Source organism: Sinohyriopsis cumingii, chromosome 1, assembly GCF_028554795.1.
Source record: "Sinohyriopsis cumingii isolate HCF-2022 chromosome 1, ASM2855479v2, whole genome shotgun sequence".
NCBI lineage: Eukaryota > Metazoa > Mollusca > Bivalvia > Unionida > Unionidae > Sinohyriopsis > Sinohyriopsis cumingii.
In genome coordinates this window covers 162817786-162838677 of record NC_142961.1, presented here as the reverse complement: position 1 = coordinate 162838677, position 20892 = coordinate 162817786, and the positions used below count along the sequence as shown (strand labels likewise).

Genomic DNA, 20892 nt, shown 5'->3' with positions numbered 1-20892 from the left:
TATAATCACACAGAAAGGTCACTTTTAATTTCGCTTATTAATTTTTTTTAACCACATACTTCTGTTTTTCACTTGAACCAAGATGAGAATTTTGCACTTCCAACGGCTTTGAAAAAATACAGATGTACGATATAGATGTCAAACTACCAATGTATTTTTTCTTCTGAGCATAATCCCAAATGAAAAACAACTATCTGTTGCCTCAATTAAAACTTATCCGAGTTTTTGTTAGCTTCCCGCAAATTTGTAACTGAGGCATCAAATAATGAAACAGGTGACTAGGTCTTCAAAGAATCACCATTTATAATTCATTTCATTCTTTTATTACTTATTAAACAAATATGTTGATGTTTTCTTTATTTGAATCAAGAGAGAAGTTAGCATTTTAAAAAGCATGGTAAAATACTGATGTAAAATATAGATACATCAAACTATGATGTGCAGACAGGTCATGGATTATTTCCTTCTTTTATGACTTTTTTTTTTACAAAGTATTTTGATATTTTTGTTTGCTCACGGAGAAGTTCACATTTCAAGCAGCTTTGAAAAAAATACCGCTGTATGATATAGATAAGCCAAACTACGAATACATTGTTTCTTTAACTTTTTTATTGCAATTTGACGAGATTATTGTTACTGTATGAATACCAGTTGCACTTAATTTCTTCATGTGTGGACTCGTATTGTTATGTACAATTTACAAATAAATAATACCCATAACTAATTAATGTTCAAACCATCTTAATCATTTTGCCCAACAGTACACACCGCAACAACTACAAAGAATTATGCTGAAAATGCAAATGAGCTTGCACACGGAGACATTATCCTCTCATAACAACAATGATCTTTTTGAATACTTTTATTTTTATTGTAATTTGATTCTTGAGTTCATAGCTGAATGAGACAGAAAATATATATTTTTTTACGTTTGTACCCTTAGTGTGTTGAGTAGCGCGTGTTCTACAGAACTTGTTTGGGTATGATCCCTTTATTTTTCGTACACAGTCAGTACCACAAAATGATAAAATGATAATTATTTGTTTTACATATAATTTTTCGCACACTGAAATTAATAATCATTTTTTGTGTAAATTTTTTAAAAATGAAATAGGGTAAAGCTACAGCAGACAGATATGGAAACTGAACAGTGAATAACAGCATACTGATCTCTAAAGCTGATTTACCAAGGGATCCAGATAGTAAGGCTACAGCCGACAGCTATGGGACTTAACAGTGAATAACAGCATACTGATCTCTAAAGCTGATTTACCAAGGGATCCAGATAGTAATGCTACTGCTGACAGCTATGGAACTGAACAGTGAATAACAGCATACTGATCTCTAAAGCCAAGGAATTCAAATAGCAGGGCTACAGTTGACAGCTATAGAAACTGAACATGGTATAGCATAATGATCTCCAGAGCTGATTTGCAACATAATTCAAATAACAAGGCTAAATTCAGAAGTACAAACTTACAGGAAACAATTAATGTATGTGGATTGACTTTTATAGTAGGTACTGGTATTTGCTGGGAAAATAAATGTACACAACAACTTAAGCAATTTAGATTTTACATGGAACATTAAACAATATTTTACCTTGCTTCCTATTTTAGCAGTCTATTATATTGGCAAAGAGATGAAGAAAAAAAGAATTAACATAAAATAATATATGGTCACTTAATGAATTCAGAATCCTTGCCTCTGTAATGGAAAATAAACTTGACCACTCTCTCACTCATACACTTTAACACAGGCATGTAATAACTTGAAACATTTGAGTTTGCTGACTTGATATCTTTAATAAACTCAAAATAGATAATGAGTGTCAGTGCCGAAGCCAGACCATCACTTTCTTTAGAACAGATTACAAATGACTATAGCATCATCAATAATGAAGGTGGTAAAATTGGTGCATAAAGATTTTAGCTCATGATCTCAGACCATGCTTGTTTAAAAAAATATACTACTGCTTATGAACCAATACTGTACTTGAAGAAAATGTGACAAAGAATTCTTAATTGACAATTGCTAGTTTTGCAAATAAAATGTTGCATATAACAATGTTCCTTCTCTTTTTAAGGAATACTAAAGTAGAAAATCTTTGCCAATGTTTGCCCTTAAAAATCAGGATTGTTTATAAAACCTCGATAACTTGTGTGCCACTCTGCACAGACTGCTGTAAAATCATTGATAATACCTAAGTATATGTTGTGTTCATTTTTCTTTCTTGAGAATTACCCTGGTTCTTGAGAAAACTTTTCTTAGTGTATTAACTATTTAGAAATTTCACCAGACAAGTGGCTATATGTTCAGATACTTACCACATTACTCTTTATTTCATCAACAATTTGCTTGAACTGTGGAAGCTGACTCAGTCGTGTAACTGCTGCTTGCTGAAATATCCATTAACGAAGACTTTTACAAAAATGTAATAAAGCTTATGACAGATTACCATTGATAGAAGCTATATATAAATATACTCATGGAACATGGATGTCCCACCATAAGTGCCTGAAAACTGACCTAAATGCTAAACAATGTGACCAATAGATATATGGACATACAGATGGATGGAGAGACAAGCACAATGCTATCATTAATATAGTGGGGCAAAGATCTATAAAAACATTATTGCTTGTTGGTGAAATCAGGCACAAAAGTGACAATTCCAATTCTCTACCCCTGAGATCAGGATTTGAATTTCTGAGAAGTAATCATCTTGTAGAGAAACAAATTAAACAAAAATATCAATAAAGGAACAAATGAACTTAAATTGTGAACACAAGATAAATTAAACTGGAATTATATAAAGAAATTATCTAAATGTGTCTGACCCCAATATCTCCTTAACTAATGCTTAAGACAGATTTAATTAATGAGATCCAATCAGATCATATAAGCAAGCAGACGCAAATGGAACCTCATTAAATACAGTTGTCTCTTTTACACAACCTGACTAACTATCTGCTTCAAAAAATGGCTGACAGATGTAAAGCATTTTTGTGTGATTTTCTTGCAATCTCACTCTCTCAACATTCATGTGATATACAACTGGTCATTTTCATCAAACCACAGCGGAACTCTACAAGTTCTTTTTTTTTTCTTCTGCAAATATCAACCCTTACACAAAATAAACAATAAGTGAGGATAAAACCCCCATTATTAATAAAATTGTTAAACTTGCTGCACAATATGCAATAATTTCTTCCTAAGCTGATAAACTACAATTTGTTTCAAAGTTGCTGTTTATTTTGATGAAGTTTAAAAATATAGATAAATGAACAAAAAGAAATTAAAATGTGTTCAGGGGATAGAGATTTCCATATTGATATGATAAAACTAAATCAAGCAGCATTCTGTAAGGGTATGAAGTTGATTCATCATCATGGGGTACATAACTGTTCCACAAAATAAATGAGAAACCAAATTTTGGAGTAAAATATGTTTCTTCAATAATACCTAAGCAATCATAATGCATTAGCAGTAATTACCATGCAAACTAATCAAGGCATTTACAAAAGTGCTAGAAAGTTGTCTGCTTGCTGAAACAGCTGCCAGACAAGAGTGGTCTCCTCTCATATAGACCGCTCCAGTGGCCTAGTGGTTAGAGCACCCACCTATGAAGCGGGCGGTCGTGGGTTTGATTCCCGGCCGAGTCATAACAAAGACTTACAAAAATGGTACTAATAGCTGCCTCGCTATGTGCTCAGCATTAAGAGGTTAATGTTAGGACTGGTCAGCCTGGTGTCATGATAATGTGACTGGGTGGGATATCATGCTACATGTCTGCAGCATGATGCCCCAGTGCTGGACATCACTATAAACTGCCACACTGCATACATCGTAGTGATATGACTGAAAAATTGTTAAAGCTACATTAGAAATCCTAATCACGCACCTCTCATATATAGAGGATTTGGCATTAAACCCATTCATTCATCAGTTACTAATGGAGTTGATGTGCATGCTCACCAAGGAATATAACTACTGTGATGGTTTGTAAGTATTATCATTGACACGTACAGTATTAAACTGAAACAAATTAGTTTCTTCTTTTAATATGTTACCCAATCATAATATACTAGGTGAATAGGTAAGAGATGGAGAGAGACACCAGTCTAAAATCATGTACAGCAGCTTTGAGTAAGATGTGAGATTTGGTCTAGGGTCAGTGCATGGACATAGTTTAGAGAAAATTTTGCTTGTGCAAATCCAGCAAAAGCAGAGTAGTCCATCTTGTTCCAAGCTACTGACTAACCGGTCAAGGTAGTCCATTATGCTCCTGATATAGTGAAATAGACCTGTCAAATTATTTTCTTGTCCAGTGCATTTGCATTTATCATTGCACATCGAGATAGTACGTATGTTTATATTTCCCTCATTTGGGAATGTTTGTGTTCCAAATGCTTCAAATAATAACCATAGTAACAGATTTTGAAAGATGAATTTTCTAAACAAGAAATATTTTTGCATCAGTATATCGTATTTGAATGATTGGTTCAAATATTCATGATATGGGGAAATATTCTGATGCCCAGTTTACACATGAAGTATTATAAACTGTCTTCACCTAGCTTGTACTCAGTAAAGAAATAAGCAATGTATCCATTGTTCTCCACGGCTAAGGTAATACTCATGTGTTTTCATATTTTTTCTTGATCAGTATGATGAAAGTATTAATGTTCAATAGTTATTCTGCTTGCAATTCATTGGGAAATGCTATCCCTGCAATTTGAAATCGGGCACCATTTTAACTTTTAATTTTTTTTGGCTTCCCACTAGAGGGCGTTCATGAAAATATTGTTTCCAAATTTAGTAATATTCATGAAAACTTGTTTAATTTCCCAAAACCTATACATATGGATGAGATCCACCATTCCGGCACTTGTAGTTCAGCTGGGTTCCAGTGCAGGTCTTGAGACCAAACTAAAATCTGTCTATCCAATCTTGACTGTTAAACTTTCTTTGAGCATAACAGCAAGGTAGACACATACTAGCAAGACATTAAAGTATTAAAAGTATATTACTTTCATACAGATTCTTGATGTTGACCGTTCAAGCTTCATCACACTTGAGACACTGCTGACCAATTGCTGTGAACAGCATTTCATTGGTAGTTTTCCAATAAATACTTTGATGAGACAAACTACTAAAATATTGATTATAATACTTGTCTTAAGTTGTTTGAACATTTAATTCCCTCTTTATATCAGACAAAAGTTTTCACATAAGGATTTGACAGATGATAACTCCCACTGTTTCATCATCAACAGAGATGTTTGCTATCCATATAAAAATCATTATTCTGACTGGCATTATTGAAATTCCTACAGAATTTTCTTGCATAAAAAAAGGAAACAATTTATAAGTTTGAGACAATATCCATTACTAGGCAAGTAGGCCAAAATTTAAATTGTTGCTCCCACTAGCTCTATTAAAGAAAATATAATGTGTCTGAAATTACCCATACCATTAAAAAAAAATGTGTGTGTGTGCGTGAATTTTCTGATAATATGAGAATTAAATGAGGAAATAAAGGTAGGGCTCCAAAAGATGATGCATGATTTTTCAGGCATTCTGTTAATTTAAAAATTAGTGTGAATCCTGCAATCATGTCATAGACTAAACCCTGTTCCTGTATTTTTTAAAAAGTGCTCAAAGGACATACAGAGCTAAAAATTGGGGGACATGGTAACAAATATAGTGGGACATCAGAAATCCCCCCACTCTAGGTGCAACACTGACTGGCATCCCATGTCAAAGCCCATAAATGGTAATCTTGGTAATGAACACCACAGTCAACACTGGTCTGCCTTTGATGATGGGACCATACCGTGTCAATATTGGACCAGTAGGTTGTGCCGTTTTATGTTCCGGTTCTGGCAGTGGTGCCAAAAGCTGGGTTGTGGCTGTTTGAGAAGCCCATGATGGCAAAGATCACTACATTTTCTTTTGGAGGGCAAATCTTTTCACCTGGAAAGGTTCAGTGATCAGAAAATTGGTAACAGAGGTAGCATCACTGAAATACACTTTTTCACCTGGAAAGGAGATACAAGTGGCATCTGCATTGTGTGTGTATTTCTTGCAGCTTCTATTCACCCTGGTCAATTGCTTGACTGTGATGGTCACCATTTCCTTTGACCACTGTGCACACACATCACATCTATAGTACAAACTGCACCCCATTCAACCAAAACAGGAATGGGTGGTTATGTTCAGATAAAATGAAAAACTTGCACCTCACACAATTCAACAACCTCTAATTTGAGAAAGCAAGATGATGTCATACACAGATGAAATCAAACAAACATTGCACTGAACTTGCTGTGATGTGTACACCATGAATTAAGATAAATACCAGAAAATAGATGCAAAATTGATCTTATTAAATGGAATGATCTCATTATAAGGAGTAACATCATTTACTTGACATTTACTAATTTAACTAACAAAGAGATAAACTACTAAGTTGAATTTCAAGACCTCTAGGCCATCAAACAGGCAATAAAGATGGCACTGATTTCACATGTGACAAAGTTAGAAAACAGAAGTTTAGACAGAAAAACAGATGGAGTTCCTTGAAGTAAGAAAACTATAAGGAAATGTGATGAAAAAGTACAAAGTAATAATTGGGATTTGGAAAAAATCCAAAGGGAGACCCCTCTGACAGACGTCACTTCTGCAAGCTGAGGACTACTTATCACTTTTGTTGCTGAACTAAGCTCAAGGACAAGGTGAATGTATTATTTAGATTCAAAGGGCCAGATGTATGATGTAGAGAACATGTACTCTTAATCATTGTGATCAGGAAACATATCTAAAAACAGTTGAAAATACAACTTGCATTACATATAAATGAATGGATGGATCCTCAATATTGCTGAAGGGATAGGAGAAAAAAATACTCTTTACTAATGACAAATACTAGCTGCTTTGATCTGAGAAAGAATTCTGAAGAGTTTTATAAATTTGTGACCATGTTCATACCTGCTGTGGAGTCAGTCCCTGTATAGCCACAGCCTGTTTCTCTGACAGAAGTCCCTCCTGACTTCTTAAGAACTGATGGAATTCATTGTCATAGGTACCCTCACTGAAACAATTTTTTTTCAAAGTTAAAAGGAGGAAAATGGCAAAAATACATGTAAAACAATGAATGTGCATGCAAACATACAGTATATCAGCTGTACACAAGCTGAAAAAAAAAATACAAATGAGCCAATTAAACTTATTTATTAAAACAGAATTACATTACAACAGAACAAATACAGATCTCAAGTTATTAGCAAAATGGCCCCACCACTCACTATCATTTACTCCTTGGAGTTTCAAACAAAGAACTTGTATTTGGAAAGCAAAGTTAAGAACAGATTGTTAATCTGGGGCAATTACTCCAATAAATAATGATGTAGAATGATTAAAATCAAACTCAATCAAGGACTCACCAAAATTAATGCACAAAAAGTTGATTGACATGGGCTATAACCATTTCCAAAATGGAAGTAGACAAAAATAGAAAAACACAAAAGACACACCTTGGTCTATGAAACAATCCTAATTAAAGAAACATTCATTTAAATATATCAAAATGGAGTAAATGAGAGAAAACCCATAAAAGGCACATATAGGCTTCAGAGACAATGTTCTTACCAAATTCCAACAGAATTATGTCGCATACTTCTTGGGCTACACTGACTGGATAAAACATTCCAAGTTGGCAGGTGAACATAAGGATTTGCTTGACAAGGGTCATAATTCTGTCAAAGCTGGAGTATGAGACTACATCCAAAAAATGAACATCTACATTTAAGTCATACCAAACTGCCTCAGAAAATACTGAATGGTTCATAAGCTATGCCAGATACAAGGAACCTACAGCGTGAAAATATGCAATTAACTGTCACAGGCTATTACTGTATTAAAAATTTAGTTGACAAGACAAAACCACAAAAAGGCACATCTAAATTTATGAGACAATGAATGCATCAGAAGATGTTGAAAATTTCTTAATTAAAGATGGTTACAAGCAACAAACATTCTATGTGAATATATGAAATTAATGGCCATGGGACAACTCTATCCAAAATGGAGTTGAAAAGACCAAACTGTAAAAAGCACATCTAGATGCAGGGGGATATGTACAAACTCAAGTGTCATAATATACAGAGTGGTCCCTGAGCTATGTTGGTTACAAGGATCTGCTGCACAGATTAAAAAGTGATAGAAAAAGTGCAATAACTCTATCAATATTGGATCTGAAACGATGAAACATTTAAAGGATGTGAAATAGGCAATTCATCTTCTCAATGATATCCAAAAGTGAAGGGTTGCAGTGCTTTGGTGGTTAAAAGAAGTGCAAACAAACAGACAAATTGCTCAACAGAAATGGTGACAACTATAAAGCCACTAACTCTTGTGGAGGAGGGGCAATAATCTTCAGCCTTATCATCTGAAGTAGCTAGCTAAAAAAATTAAAAGTACATAACTAAGTCAATGCACAGTGTTTCAACATAAACAAAATTGTAAGTGTTGTATATAGGTAGATAGCCACAATTTTAAAATTTGTTAAGAAAAAAAAAAACATTTTTGAGCAAACTGATGGCAGCTGACATATAATCATATGGACTTGTTTGTTATACCCAAAGTTTAAAAAAAAATTGGTTTCACAGTATATCATGCTGATTATCTAATTCCACTACTATTAAGAGGGGCATGTAACTAATTGGGAATCATGTATATTATAACGTTAACAATGACATATAATGGTGAGATGACAATAAAATTTAAGCATGAATCTTTCTTCTTTCTTATTTGGTCATCAGAGGCAAATTAATTTGTAAGTGAAAGCACCAACCTTGCCATTCCTTTCAGGTGGATCCTACATAACTGGATGCCAAATGTAACCCTGTCTTCATGCAGCATCCCTCGACCAACTCGAATGAAGGTTTCCTTGATTAATAATGCAGGCAATATATAAGAAATCAACATAACTTAATGAATAATTGAGTAAATATGTAATGTGTTCATTGTTTCTACAGTACAAATGCTCATTCCATGACCAGTATTCTACAGAACACAGTGTCTTGCCTGTAAACAGCAATGATTCTGCTTACTCTTGCAAGACAGGAGCACCCAGCATACCTGGGTATAAACTTCAGACACATACCAAAAGTCTTGCATGAGTATTCATTTGATTAGAAATTTATAAAACGTTTTGAATAATATTAGATGACCACTATTCTGCTGAAAAAATATATCATGTTATAATGTATTATTCAACAAGTTTATTAAATCTGATATCAAATAAACAAAATGTAACATTCTGTTTATCATACAATGTTATGGACTTTGACTTATCAATGAGATTACCACTGCGGTATGTCATGATGATAGTAAGCATAACATGGTAAAGTAATGATGTAACAACAAAATACATCCATAGTACTATGATGATCGGCAACATTTCCATATGTGCCATCATCATGCATTTACTGAGTGTCCTGTTGCTTTCAGCCATCTCCTCCAGTACAGGATTATTTATACTAAAAATAAATTTTACAGAAACAGACCAATGACTTGCATTATGTATTGCTGCAATCCTGACCTTAGGGTTTCTGGTGTGCATGTATATGCATGACATTTTCAAGTCAAGATGCACAACAAGCGAAAATTTAATTAAATGTGTTTATTGGTTCCAAGTTATACCCATACATGGATATTGATTTGTTTGTCCCCTTGCAATATAGATAACCTTGAGATGCAGACCATGGGTATATGGCATATGATACAGTGTCTAGCGATGATATATGATTGTCAAAATTCCATTAAAATATACAGGGTAGTTAACAAATATTTTACTCTGAAATTGTTACAAGCCAGAATAGACTTTTCCTTGCCAGGCAGGCGAGATGCACTGTTTATACATTATATACAACTGGCTAAGTTTCATTAAAATGTCTTCAGTGGTTTGAAGATGTACTACAGAAAAGGGCATGGCTATAATACATAACATTGTATATTCATGATGAAAGCCTGGGAAGAGTTCATTAAAATATCTTTAGTTTCCAATGTTTTACTTTTGACAAATACACAAATCATGGAATTACAACTTCCCCTGCTGTCACACCTTGACCTTGAGGCAGATTATGTGGCTATGGTACATGATACACCATCTAGTCATATACATTTATATCTGTGATACATAACTGGGCAAAGTTTCATTAAAATATCTTTTGTGGTTAAAAGATATACTCCAGAAAAGGATACAAGGCAAAGAAATATATTTTTCCTTCGCTGTGATCTTGTTCTTGAGTCGGGCGTGTGGCTTTGGTATGCAACATAGTGTTTTGCTTTATTACAATATCTTCAGTAGTTTGAAAGTTAATCCACACAAGAACTCAAGTAACAGAATTAAGTTTCATTTGCTGTTTCCCTGACCTTGCAGCTGGAGACAGGCATCTGGTTCACGGTACACCATCTAACTGTGATACCAGAAGTTTCATGAATATTGCTCCAACTAATATAAAGTCATAGGCTGGACAAGCAAATGTTAATGGATGAACTGACAAATCCCCATAACATAATAAGCTCAACTTAAAATGGGTTATAAAAATGAAATATAACAGTTTTAAAGACACAACCCTTCTTGTTGTATATTAATAGGCTATTTAATTCAAAATAAATTTTAAAGATGTCCATTTCTGGGAAATGGATCAAATGCATTTTGCTGATGACATTATAATGCTACATAATCTAACATTTGGTAATTAACCATGTGTGGTATTGACATCATGTGGTGAAGGAAATACAAGTGTGATTAGGTGATACCAAGCAATGTTCACTGATTTTAGGACTATCAAACGGTGATGATACCTGGAACAAATCTGTGGTAATGGTGGACAGTCTAGCCCCATACTCTTTGACTCCCTTCAGGTTGTTATTACTCAGCACTGAATGAAAAATCTCTAAGAAAAACTGCAATGAGTACTGGTACAGGAAGTGAACCTGGAAAGAAACAAGAAAAATCCATTGCAATTATATGCCACTAAAGTAAATTCACACACTGCAAGTTTAAATTTAAGTGTCAAGTTTGAATGAGAATATTAAACTAAATTCAAACTTTTTCTTTTACTAGGTTACACTGTTAATGATAAGGAAAGGGAATGGCTAATATTCACAAACAATAAACTAATATATCTTGTGCATTTCTTTAAAAGTTAACCAACAGGACAATGTGAAGTGGATAGGTTAAGGTGATGAAGGAGGAGGGTGTACATTATGCTTGTTAAAGACTTACCAATCCTACTGAAATTACATCAGGAATTACATAACATTTGTTGATTTATTATTTGTCGATGTATTATGTATACAATATTTTTTAACTCTCTTAACCCATGTTTCATACTGATGACAATAATAATAATGATGATGATGATGATGACAATATTTTATTGGCAAGAAATCAGTATATTTCAGCCAAAAGAACTGGACAACAGGCTAAAAGCAATCTATAGATCTAAGGTTTGGAAAATATATGGACTGTAGCCAGACATTTATTCTGCTAGCATCAGTTGCAGACAATCCCACATGCCCCCTTTTGTCTTAATGTTGCACTGCCATTATTAACACTTCAAATAGGCCATACTTGTCCCTGTAAAGTGATGTAATTAACTTGTTCCAATTAATTCTTCATCCAATTAATTATTTAAACACCAGCAAGCACTTTTTTCCAAGATGACACTTTGCAACAAAATGAAGAAAAATGTCCCATGTAAAGAAATAAAAACTACCTGTTTAAGTCCCTCCAGTGTAAAGTAGATACTGCTACAAGACTGAGCAAGGGGTACATATTGATGCGACACAGCCTCTACTTCTGCCATGATAACGTCTGTCTCCTCTACTTTACGTGCCACTTCTGCAGCCTCAGTTTTCAGTGTCTCCAGATGGGTGATGATGCTGTCATCATCAAGGATACGACCTTTGACCTCATTCAAAGCCTGTAGCAGGGACTTCTCCAGCTGTCTGAGACGCAGCTGGAACTCGCCTGAAGTGTCACAGGATTTTAAAAAGGGCAATGTGTAAAAAGATTACTATGTGTGTTGAAGGTTCAAAACCACTGTAGAATAAATGTTTAATGAAACATGGCGTCTCACCTTTGTCCCTGCAGTGATTTATTCATGAACACACCTCATATATGACTTGCATAAAGTTTAATAAAAATCTCAATGTTGCCACTGCTGGCAGAAAAGTGATACTTATGTTAAACCAGATGGGGAAAATATATAAATAAAAGGTGAACAAGTCAGGCTAAAATGTCCTGGAAGAAAATAAAAAGCAAAATGTTCTGAACTATATACCAACAATCAAATTCTGAAGTAAGCAATGGTTAAAATGAAATGATTAAAAAATGTCCCAATACACAAGTACTTAATGTATCAAAGCTGCTAAAAACAAAGTATTGTTTTCCAATTACAAATGGACTCCAAAAGCAAATGTTTTCATTTCAGATTGGGGAACAAAACTATTTTTTTATAACATAAACCCTACTTGTTTTCTCAAGAAAATCTAAGATTGTCATCATATTGCTAGAGAGACCAGGTATCTGATAAAAACTGCAGAAAGGACTCTCATAACTTTGGGACTGCATATGAATTAACAACTGAGAATTTTAAGTGTTTTTATTCAACTAACCTTGAAGTTTGAGAAGATCTGAACGCTTTTCATCCACATCTGGTCTTTCAGCCTTGAGAACCTGTGTGAATGATAATTGATAGGATGTCAGTTTTGCAACATATACATGTACCGTAGTGTTTTAATGCTAAGAAAGACTAAACATATTTCATAGAATCCAAAAATACCCTGCCATCTCCCTCTTTCAAAGGTCTACAGTACCTGAGCAACTGATGTTAAAACAAAGTTTAAATATGCTGGTAGAGAAGTTTACACTGAAATGCATGTATAAGGATAGGAAAGAATAATGGTTCACGTTGTAAAATGTATTTACTGCACCAAAAACTTTTATTACTGCACCAATCATCAAGTCTATTTTGTTTTGACCCACCTGGTTCAGACACTGGTCTTGCAAACTACTTCTGGTCACTGTGAAGTTAACAAAGGTTACTCTGGAGCAAATGTCAGGAGGAAATTCCACCTGGAAAATAAGATCAATTCAGTCTCAACTGTCATGTTTAAACAAATGCAATCAAATGAAGATAAATTAGACCTTTTAAATGCATCTTTCAGGATCTAAAACCAGACTATCTACACGGATTATTATTCATACAGTAGACCATCTTTTCAAAACAATATGTTCATAAGTAATGTTTGTTTACCTGCTTACATAAATTATGGTGACTTGCTAGAAATCCATCTATAACATTTATGGAATCCAATTTAAGACAAGCTAAATGCAATGATGGACCATAACCAAAGTGATCATCTAACAATTATAGCTATCAAAGTGTCATTTTTGATCCCTGATATGGTAGTTATGATGAAGTATATATATATAGGACTGCCAAATGGATCTGAACTGAGATCTTTAGCATAGATAAAAATGCCCTGAAATAATGTTGTGTCTGTGTCTTCTCTGGAAAGGTAGAATATTTATCATGTAGAGACAGATGCCTAAGCAAGAATGTCTTAAGGACTTACATTGGGGTCCCTGGTAGAAAGGAAAATGGTAAAAGATGGTGACAGATCAATGTCCTGGTCTCCTAAAGTGATAAGCACACGGCCTCCTGTACGTCTCAGCTCTCGGTTCAGTACAGGGTTCAGGATGGGGTCATAGCTCTCTACATCCTAAATAGCAAGGTTAAATATATTTAATTAGATGTTGTCCTTGACATAGTTTATCATACACCCATGTCATATTTTTCACACGATACACAGGCAATATGATGTCATAATGTCAAATCATGATGGCATATAAAGCAAATGTCTTGTTCGAGACATTCATATGTATTTAAAGTCAAAGCACCAAATGAATGCATTTAACTGAAAGAAAATGATTCCCCCAATCATGTGATAAATTGAATCTTACATATGAAATTTACCATTTCCAATTTTAATGCAAGACAGGATAAAAAGATGGAAATTGTCTCATTTCCAAGACTTAACACAGAATTCATGCATTCGAAACCTGGGGCACCAAAATGTCCACATCAGAAATCATAATGGCAGGTAGAAGATACAAGTAAAATGATTACTATGAATGACACACTATATGCCTACTCCATGTTTAATAGTCCCTTATGTAGACAACTGAAAATTTGCACAGAAACCATTTTACCTGTTTCACTCAGTGACCTTGATCTCTGACCTTTCCGACAATAAATTTGATTGGGTTCTTCCTTACTCAAAATGCAAACCATCCATAAAGTCTGATTCAGGTCTGAGATGTAGAATAAATATTATGCGGAAATTAATTTTCTCCCTGACTTGGTGACTTTGACCTTTCACATACTGACCCTAAAATCAATTGGCTTCTTTCTTACCCAAAATGCAAGCCATGCACTAAGTTTGCTCCAGGTATGTGATGTTTTTGTGTGGAAACAATATTTGTTTTTTGTCACTGCGACCTTAACCTATGACCTTTTGACTCCAAAACCAATCAGGTTTTTCCCCACCCGAAGTGCAAGCCATTCAAACAGTTTGATAAGTGCAGATGATGAAGAACTAAGTTACTGTGTGGAAACTATTTTTCTTCTTTCAAAGTGACCATGGCTTTTGACCTTCTGACCCCAAATCAATAGGTTTCTTCCATACCCCAAGTGCAAGCTAACAACAAAAGTTGGTAAATGTAAATGGTGGACATCTTGACTTATTGTGCAGACACCATTTTATTTTTCAGCCAATGACATTGACTTTTGAGCTTTTGACCTTAAAATCAAAAGGGTTCTTTCTTGCCCAAAGTGCAGGCCATTTGTAACGTCTGGTAACTGTAGACGGTGAACATATAGAGTTACTGTTGCTGCTGTAATGTTTAACGCCATTTTTCAGCACACGATAGGCTATACATGGCAGCCAGTATAAGTGGTGGAGGAAGAACTCGGAAAAACCCAGGAAAGAACCACTGACCCACGTGAAGCTACTGGCAAACTTTCTCATGTATCCACACTGGCAGACTTACTGTGAGGAAACCAATTTGGTAACATGTCCTAGCACACAAAATCATGACATAGTATGATCTGCATTTTTGCAGGTATGTACAAACAATAGCAAAAAAACTGGAAATTATACTGAACAGGAACAGAATTTATTGGAGGAGATTAATCTGACTTCCATTTACATAACTATGGTGTCTATATGATACCATAATGGAGAGAACTTTTTTGCAGGTCACTGGAAGCCACTGGCAAGCTTTCTTACATACCCACACCCACTTTGGCTCAGCCTGAGACTCAAACCCACAGGGACTCAGGTGAGATATCAATAATCTGTTTTAACATTGTCTTTGTAAAGAAAGTCATCCATGCCCATGATGAAAATGTCTGTTACCATCTGGTCAAGATTTTGACTTAATCACTTCAACGGAAGAAAATATTTTATTCCTTTGCTTCCTCAATAATGTTTGGAGAAATGATAGGTCACTGAAGAACACAGGATGCTTTACTGCAAAATAACGGACTGCATGGTTCAACGCTGCCTTAGCAGTCCAATGCTGCCTTTAAAAAAAGCCCAAAAATATACTAGAATCTTAACTGGATCTTATTAAATTCAATGTACATTCAACTATCATGTTGAAGTTTAAACTGTATAATCAAAATAATGGACTGACTGTAGGATTCAACACTGCCTTGCTACAACAAAAGAAACACACAAGAATCTTAACTGGATTCTAACATTTGATGCACATTAAACTACATGTCAAAATTTTAAACTGTGCCTTGAAACTGTACTATGATGTAAATTCTTCTGTGTTTGCAGTTAATATCCAGTTGCTGCAGTAAGCACTACTTTGCAGTCAAATAAGAAACAGAAAAACAACATTAGCAAACATAAATTCAACTAATTCACAAATTTTCTATACATATATATACACCATTCAATCCAACTGATGCATTTCTGGGGAACTGATGTACGAAAAATATGCACAATTACGTTTGAAAGTTTGCTCTACTAACCTGCACAAGAAGTGGATTACCGAATCGCAGAGCACTCTCGAGGTTTTTACGGAAAGCATCATCTAGGAAACTGAAACGGTGATCATGGGTCAAAGTTCAGGCAATATTTATTAATATCAGAAAAAATTACTGACAGTTGGTACATGCATGATTTCTAAAAACCAAACTAAATGTTTGTAAATTCTTAAGGTACATGTCAGTTGATTAATATTACAGTTCATAGCTACTGTTCCTTTCAATCAATTTCTATGATGCATAATTCACTTTTGAAATGCTAAAATAGATTGTATTTTTATTATTTTTTTACATATAATTAATCCATCTAATGACACTGTAAAAGAAACCTATCTGAATGAACCTCTTCTAAAACCTGCTTAGATTTCAAAACCCATCCATTTAAATAATCTGATGCAGATGTTGGTTGGTTTTCAAATTCACTTTAACACATTATCGGCTATATAATGCCATGGAAATGGGAACTAAGTGCCTTTCCCCATGACACACCAAGGTAACTGACCCAGGCTATCTTGGACACACGATGAACCCATGAGCCTGGACTACAGGATTAATGCTCTGCTAAATGGGTAACTGCAGATTCTGACCGCATGCACGAATAAGAATTTGTCATAATTTAGTCAAGCTGTTGTAGACAAAACTAGCACTGAAACACTAATTTAAATGTTTCATCCTCTTTATTACTGAACAACAGGAATACAGAATAGTCTCATTTATTTTAATGACATTTTACACAGGTGATTATTCATCGGACAGTTGGCTTAATATGACATTTTTAATGGGAATGATTCTTACTAGATCAATAAGAACACACAACACTAAAATAAATTTTGCTGGGTATGACATGGACCTGGTTTTAGTGATCTTTCTCTCCTTGTACTCATTCAAGATGAAAGCTGTGGCCTGGCCTGATGGATCAATAATAAGTGGGTAACGGTTAAACCTCTTTAACATAATGGCATTCTCCGTACACAGGTCATCTGCTGGCAGGGCATTGGCTTGCCAACGTAGTCTTTCATCGGCATTGGACAGATACTGGAGAACAAGACACGATATTACTGTCATGATAAACAAAACTTATGACAATGTTATATGAAGTGCAAGAGTGACAAAGTGAAATCTAAAGATTTTTGTAAGACATAGTAAAACCTTCATACTATGTAAATTTGTTCTGCTTATATTTTCATATCTGGGTAAATAGATTAGGTAAGAGAAAGATGAAGAGACCTCATTCAGAATAATGTACAAATTACTATGGCCATAAAATTATTATCCAATGACTTACTGAACCATAATTTTAAAACACATTACTACCATCACTGATGCATACTTATTAACAAATACAGTGTTAAACTTCCATCTTAACATGAACAAATTTACTACTTTTCTCACCTCTACTCTGGCAAGGTCAGATCGGAATTGGATGTGAGCCTGTTGCAGGTATGAGCTCCAGGTGGTGAACAGATTTCTCCTCACTTGCTGGTCAAAGTAACCTGAATACAACAGGAAAAAGTTAACACAGGGCTCAGTTGATTTACCCATTTGATTTAGATACATCATTATATTCAATTTATTTTATACAGATTGTGAACGAGGTGTTTACAGTTTATAATTAGAGCTATGCCAATGGCTTGCAATTGCAAACCCCCATGCATTTTATTGTATGCACCTCCCCCCACAGATGGTCCCAAGTGTCATATGCAAAATCAATCCCATGATGCATCTTTCTGTGGTGACAGACACACAAATGAATGAACAGATGGATGAACAAGCAAGAAGACAGAGAGAGGGTCACACAATATACTCCACATAATCATCGCTATAATAAGCACTTTTGTTTGCTCCTATATTTATGCCAACGACCTTTGTGGTGAAAGAAGCCAGAAAATCTGTACAAAAACACTGGCATAATTTCACTGTGAAAACTCATTTACTTTTATTTGGCAAACCCACAAAAAGTCTGCATAACATTTGCTTGCCAATAATAATGTGCTCGACACATTAATAAAGCATAGCAGTAATCTTCTTGTCCTTTATCAAATTTTAGTTTATATTCCTCCAGTTCTCGTAACCATTTATTTGTTTATTATAATGCAATAGATATTCTAGATTTATTAATAGTGATACAAAATTACACTGGCTCCACAGACAGTAACATTTATTCAATGTTTCTAATGCCAATAGAATAGGAATAATAATATCCAAGCTTCCATTACCTGCATATGCCATAAAGGCAGAGGATAGCAACACGTCTCCAACGATGGTAGCCATTTGGTTCTTGAAGGTTTCACTGCCAGCTTCCCATCTCTGCTTCTCACTGGCCAGACTGTTTAGCAAGGCAACACTTCTTTCCACCTGGCAAAAAGATAAGTGTGGATTTTTACTGATGTCTAATCTTTCAAATTCATGTCAGACCTAGCCAAGCAACAATCTGAGAACGTGAATAAGGGCTAAACCTGAGGAAGAATGGTAAGCAATTTGCTCACATAAATATACCCTTGCCTCTCCCACAAACCCACACATGCCCCATGACGGAGATTAGTCTACAGCATTAAGATAAGTGCGTAACTCTTTGACTGGTGAACACATATATTCTGACAATGACCACAATGTGTATTAAGTCTCAAAATAATCCTCTGAAAACTGCAAATACCATGTTTTCTCTGTTTTTGGAATTTAAAAAAAGGCTGTCTGAAAACATTAAATTACTTTGGTATAACAAAAAACAAAAAAAAACATGAGGAAAAAAATTAATGAACAATAACAAAATCAGAAACAAAGATAATGTATGAGACGTGAATTAAAAATGGCAAATTTGTACCCATGTGTTTAGATTTGTTTCCGTATCTCTCTATAAACAAATGTAAGAGGTGTTAACATGTATGTACATGAAAAATAAGTCATGCGATGATGGCAGTTTTATTACATACATTTGTATTAATAGTATTTTATTTGTATCTGCACTGTAGAAAACAAGAGAAATAATACTACATGCCATTATTTACTTTACAAGATTGCAAAACCGCGTGCACAATAAACTCAATTACCCCCCCCCCCGACTTGTATTTCTGTTTTTTGAGTCCTGTAACAAAAACACTAACACTGCAAAAGTGATTCTGTGTTTAAAAATCTGCTATTTTAAATGTGGGCAAGAAAACAAATGGCAAGAACCATTCATAACAGGAGAAGCCAAGAGAAGCACCTTATAAATATAACCCCATTAAACCAAAGGGAGGTCACAAAAGTTCACAATAATGAAATCTGTGACTTTTAAGACGGAACTTTAAAGTTACTAGCAAGACATTGAAAAAAAAAGGTAAGCAAGCTTCACTACCCTATCTGAAATGGCAAGAAAGAAAATGTGTAGAGAAGGGATACAATAAACCATGCAGATGCCATAAAACTGAGAAGTGTAGGTGTCCTATGGTTCAACCTCAAACAGCTTTTACGATACGAACCAGAAACGGAACCCTTAAAATATTGACATGTGTTGTTGTGGGGTTTAACGCCATTTTTCAGCACACGATAGGCTATGCATGGCGGCCAGTATTAATGGTGGAGGAAGAACCCGGCAAAACCCCGGGAAGAACCACCGACTCACGAGAAGCTACTGGCATGCTTTCTCACATATCCACATTTGCCGAATCCTGGACTCGAACCCACGCAGACAGAGGTGAGATGGCAGTGATCCGTAACGGAGAGCACTTTAGACCACTCGGCCACTCGGGGCCCCATTGACATGTGACCGTGACCTTCAGGGTAAGACCCCAAACATGCAATTCAACACATTCTCTAGTCACAAAGCTTCGTTCATTTATCTTAAACAGCTCTTACCTTTGTTTCCACAGCCGAGAGGTCTGCCTTAATAGCCTGGGCCTGACTGATGAGCACGGCATATTCCTCCTTGTATCTGGCAATACTTTTCTCCAGATCAGCAATCAGTTTGTTAACCTCATCACCCTTCTTTCGGTTCTCCTCTGCTTGAGATTCAAGGGCTTTTAGTTCATTTCTAAGTGGCTCCACTCGTTTCAGCATATCCGCATAATTGATCTGAGCAACGAAAAATGTACATTTCAAAATGGAAAACGTTTGAAAAGAAGAGTATTCTCATCCCAAAGATAATGCCAAGATTTTATTTTAAGTGGGGATCTCTCTCCATGTCATCAAAATAAGGGGAAACAGAAAAAAATTGGATGATGGGGGAATCATTATAGTTTTTTTATTTACCCACCCTTTCAATATTGGTCACTCTTTCTCCACCCTGTTTCATCTCTATTGAAATAAAAATACTTGTAAGATTTCCCATCTAGTTATACAAGTATTGATCTCTTGACTGTTTCTGATCTTAATCTGTTCCTTACCTCTGTGTGTGTGTGAATAGTCTTGTATACTGAGAATACCCTTTTATAGTCTGCCGACTGATTGTGTATGTGCACAAACTGCTTATCCAGCTTCACCAAGTTGGGAAATTGTTCCTTGAAGGGGCATATGCACTGGAAACTGCTTTTTATGGTTGTTTTGTAGCATTTTCCACAGTTCACAGGTATTGTATGACTATCTCTGCTCCAAAATGCATGCAATTTTGTGATTCAACATGTCCTGTAAAGGCTGATATACTAAAATTCAAATGCTGATTTCCGACATAAAAAGGTTATAAATCCCCCAAACTTTTGCAAATATTACACAGCATACTTGTTTTCTTGGTGCTGTGTTGTAAACATATATTTCAACAGCCAAGATTTCTAAAATT

General features: G+C 35.0%; 1 protein-coding gene across 6 annotated transcripts in view; it reads right to left on the bottom strand.

The window, feature by feature from the left end:
• LOC149808282 (cytoplasmic dynein 1 heavy chain 1-like) overlaps positions 1 to 20892 on the bottom strand; it is a 231803-nt gene that overhangs the window by 43842 nt on the left and 167069 nt on the right. For all 6 annotated transcript variants that reach the window (XM_089975555.1, XM_089975563.1, XM_089975577.1 and 3 more), the window contains 13 exons: positions 19977 to 20192; positions 18359 to 18497; positions 17535 to 17635; positions 16993 to 17177; positions 16128 to 16197; positions 13657 to 13803; positions 13064 to 13153; positions 12694 to 12754; positions 11793 to 12046; positions 10876 to 11007; positions 8858 to 8952; positions 6994 to 7096; positions 2328 to 2399 (listed from right to left, as the gene is read on the bottom strand). In XM_089975555.1, the coding sequence (XP_089831681.1) occupies positions 2328 to 2399; positions 6994 to 7096; positions 8858 to 8952; positions 10876 to 11007; positions 11793 to 12046; positions 12694 to 12754; positions 13064 to 13153; positions 13657 to 13803; positions 16128 to 16197; positions 16993 to 17177; positions 17535 to 17635; positions 18359 to 18497; positions 19977 to 20192 (1665 nt within the window). The remainder of the gene's footprint in view (positions 1 to 2327; positions 2400 to 6993; positions 7097 to 8857; positions 8953 to 10875; positions 11008 to 11792; positions 12047 to 12693; positions 12755 to 13063; positions 13154 to 13656; positions 13804 to 16127; positions 16198 to 16992; positions 17178 to 17534; positions 17636 to 18358; positions 18498 to 19976; positions 20193 to 20892) is intronic.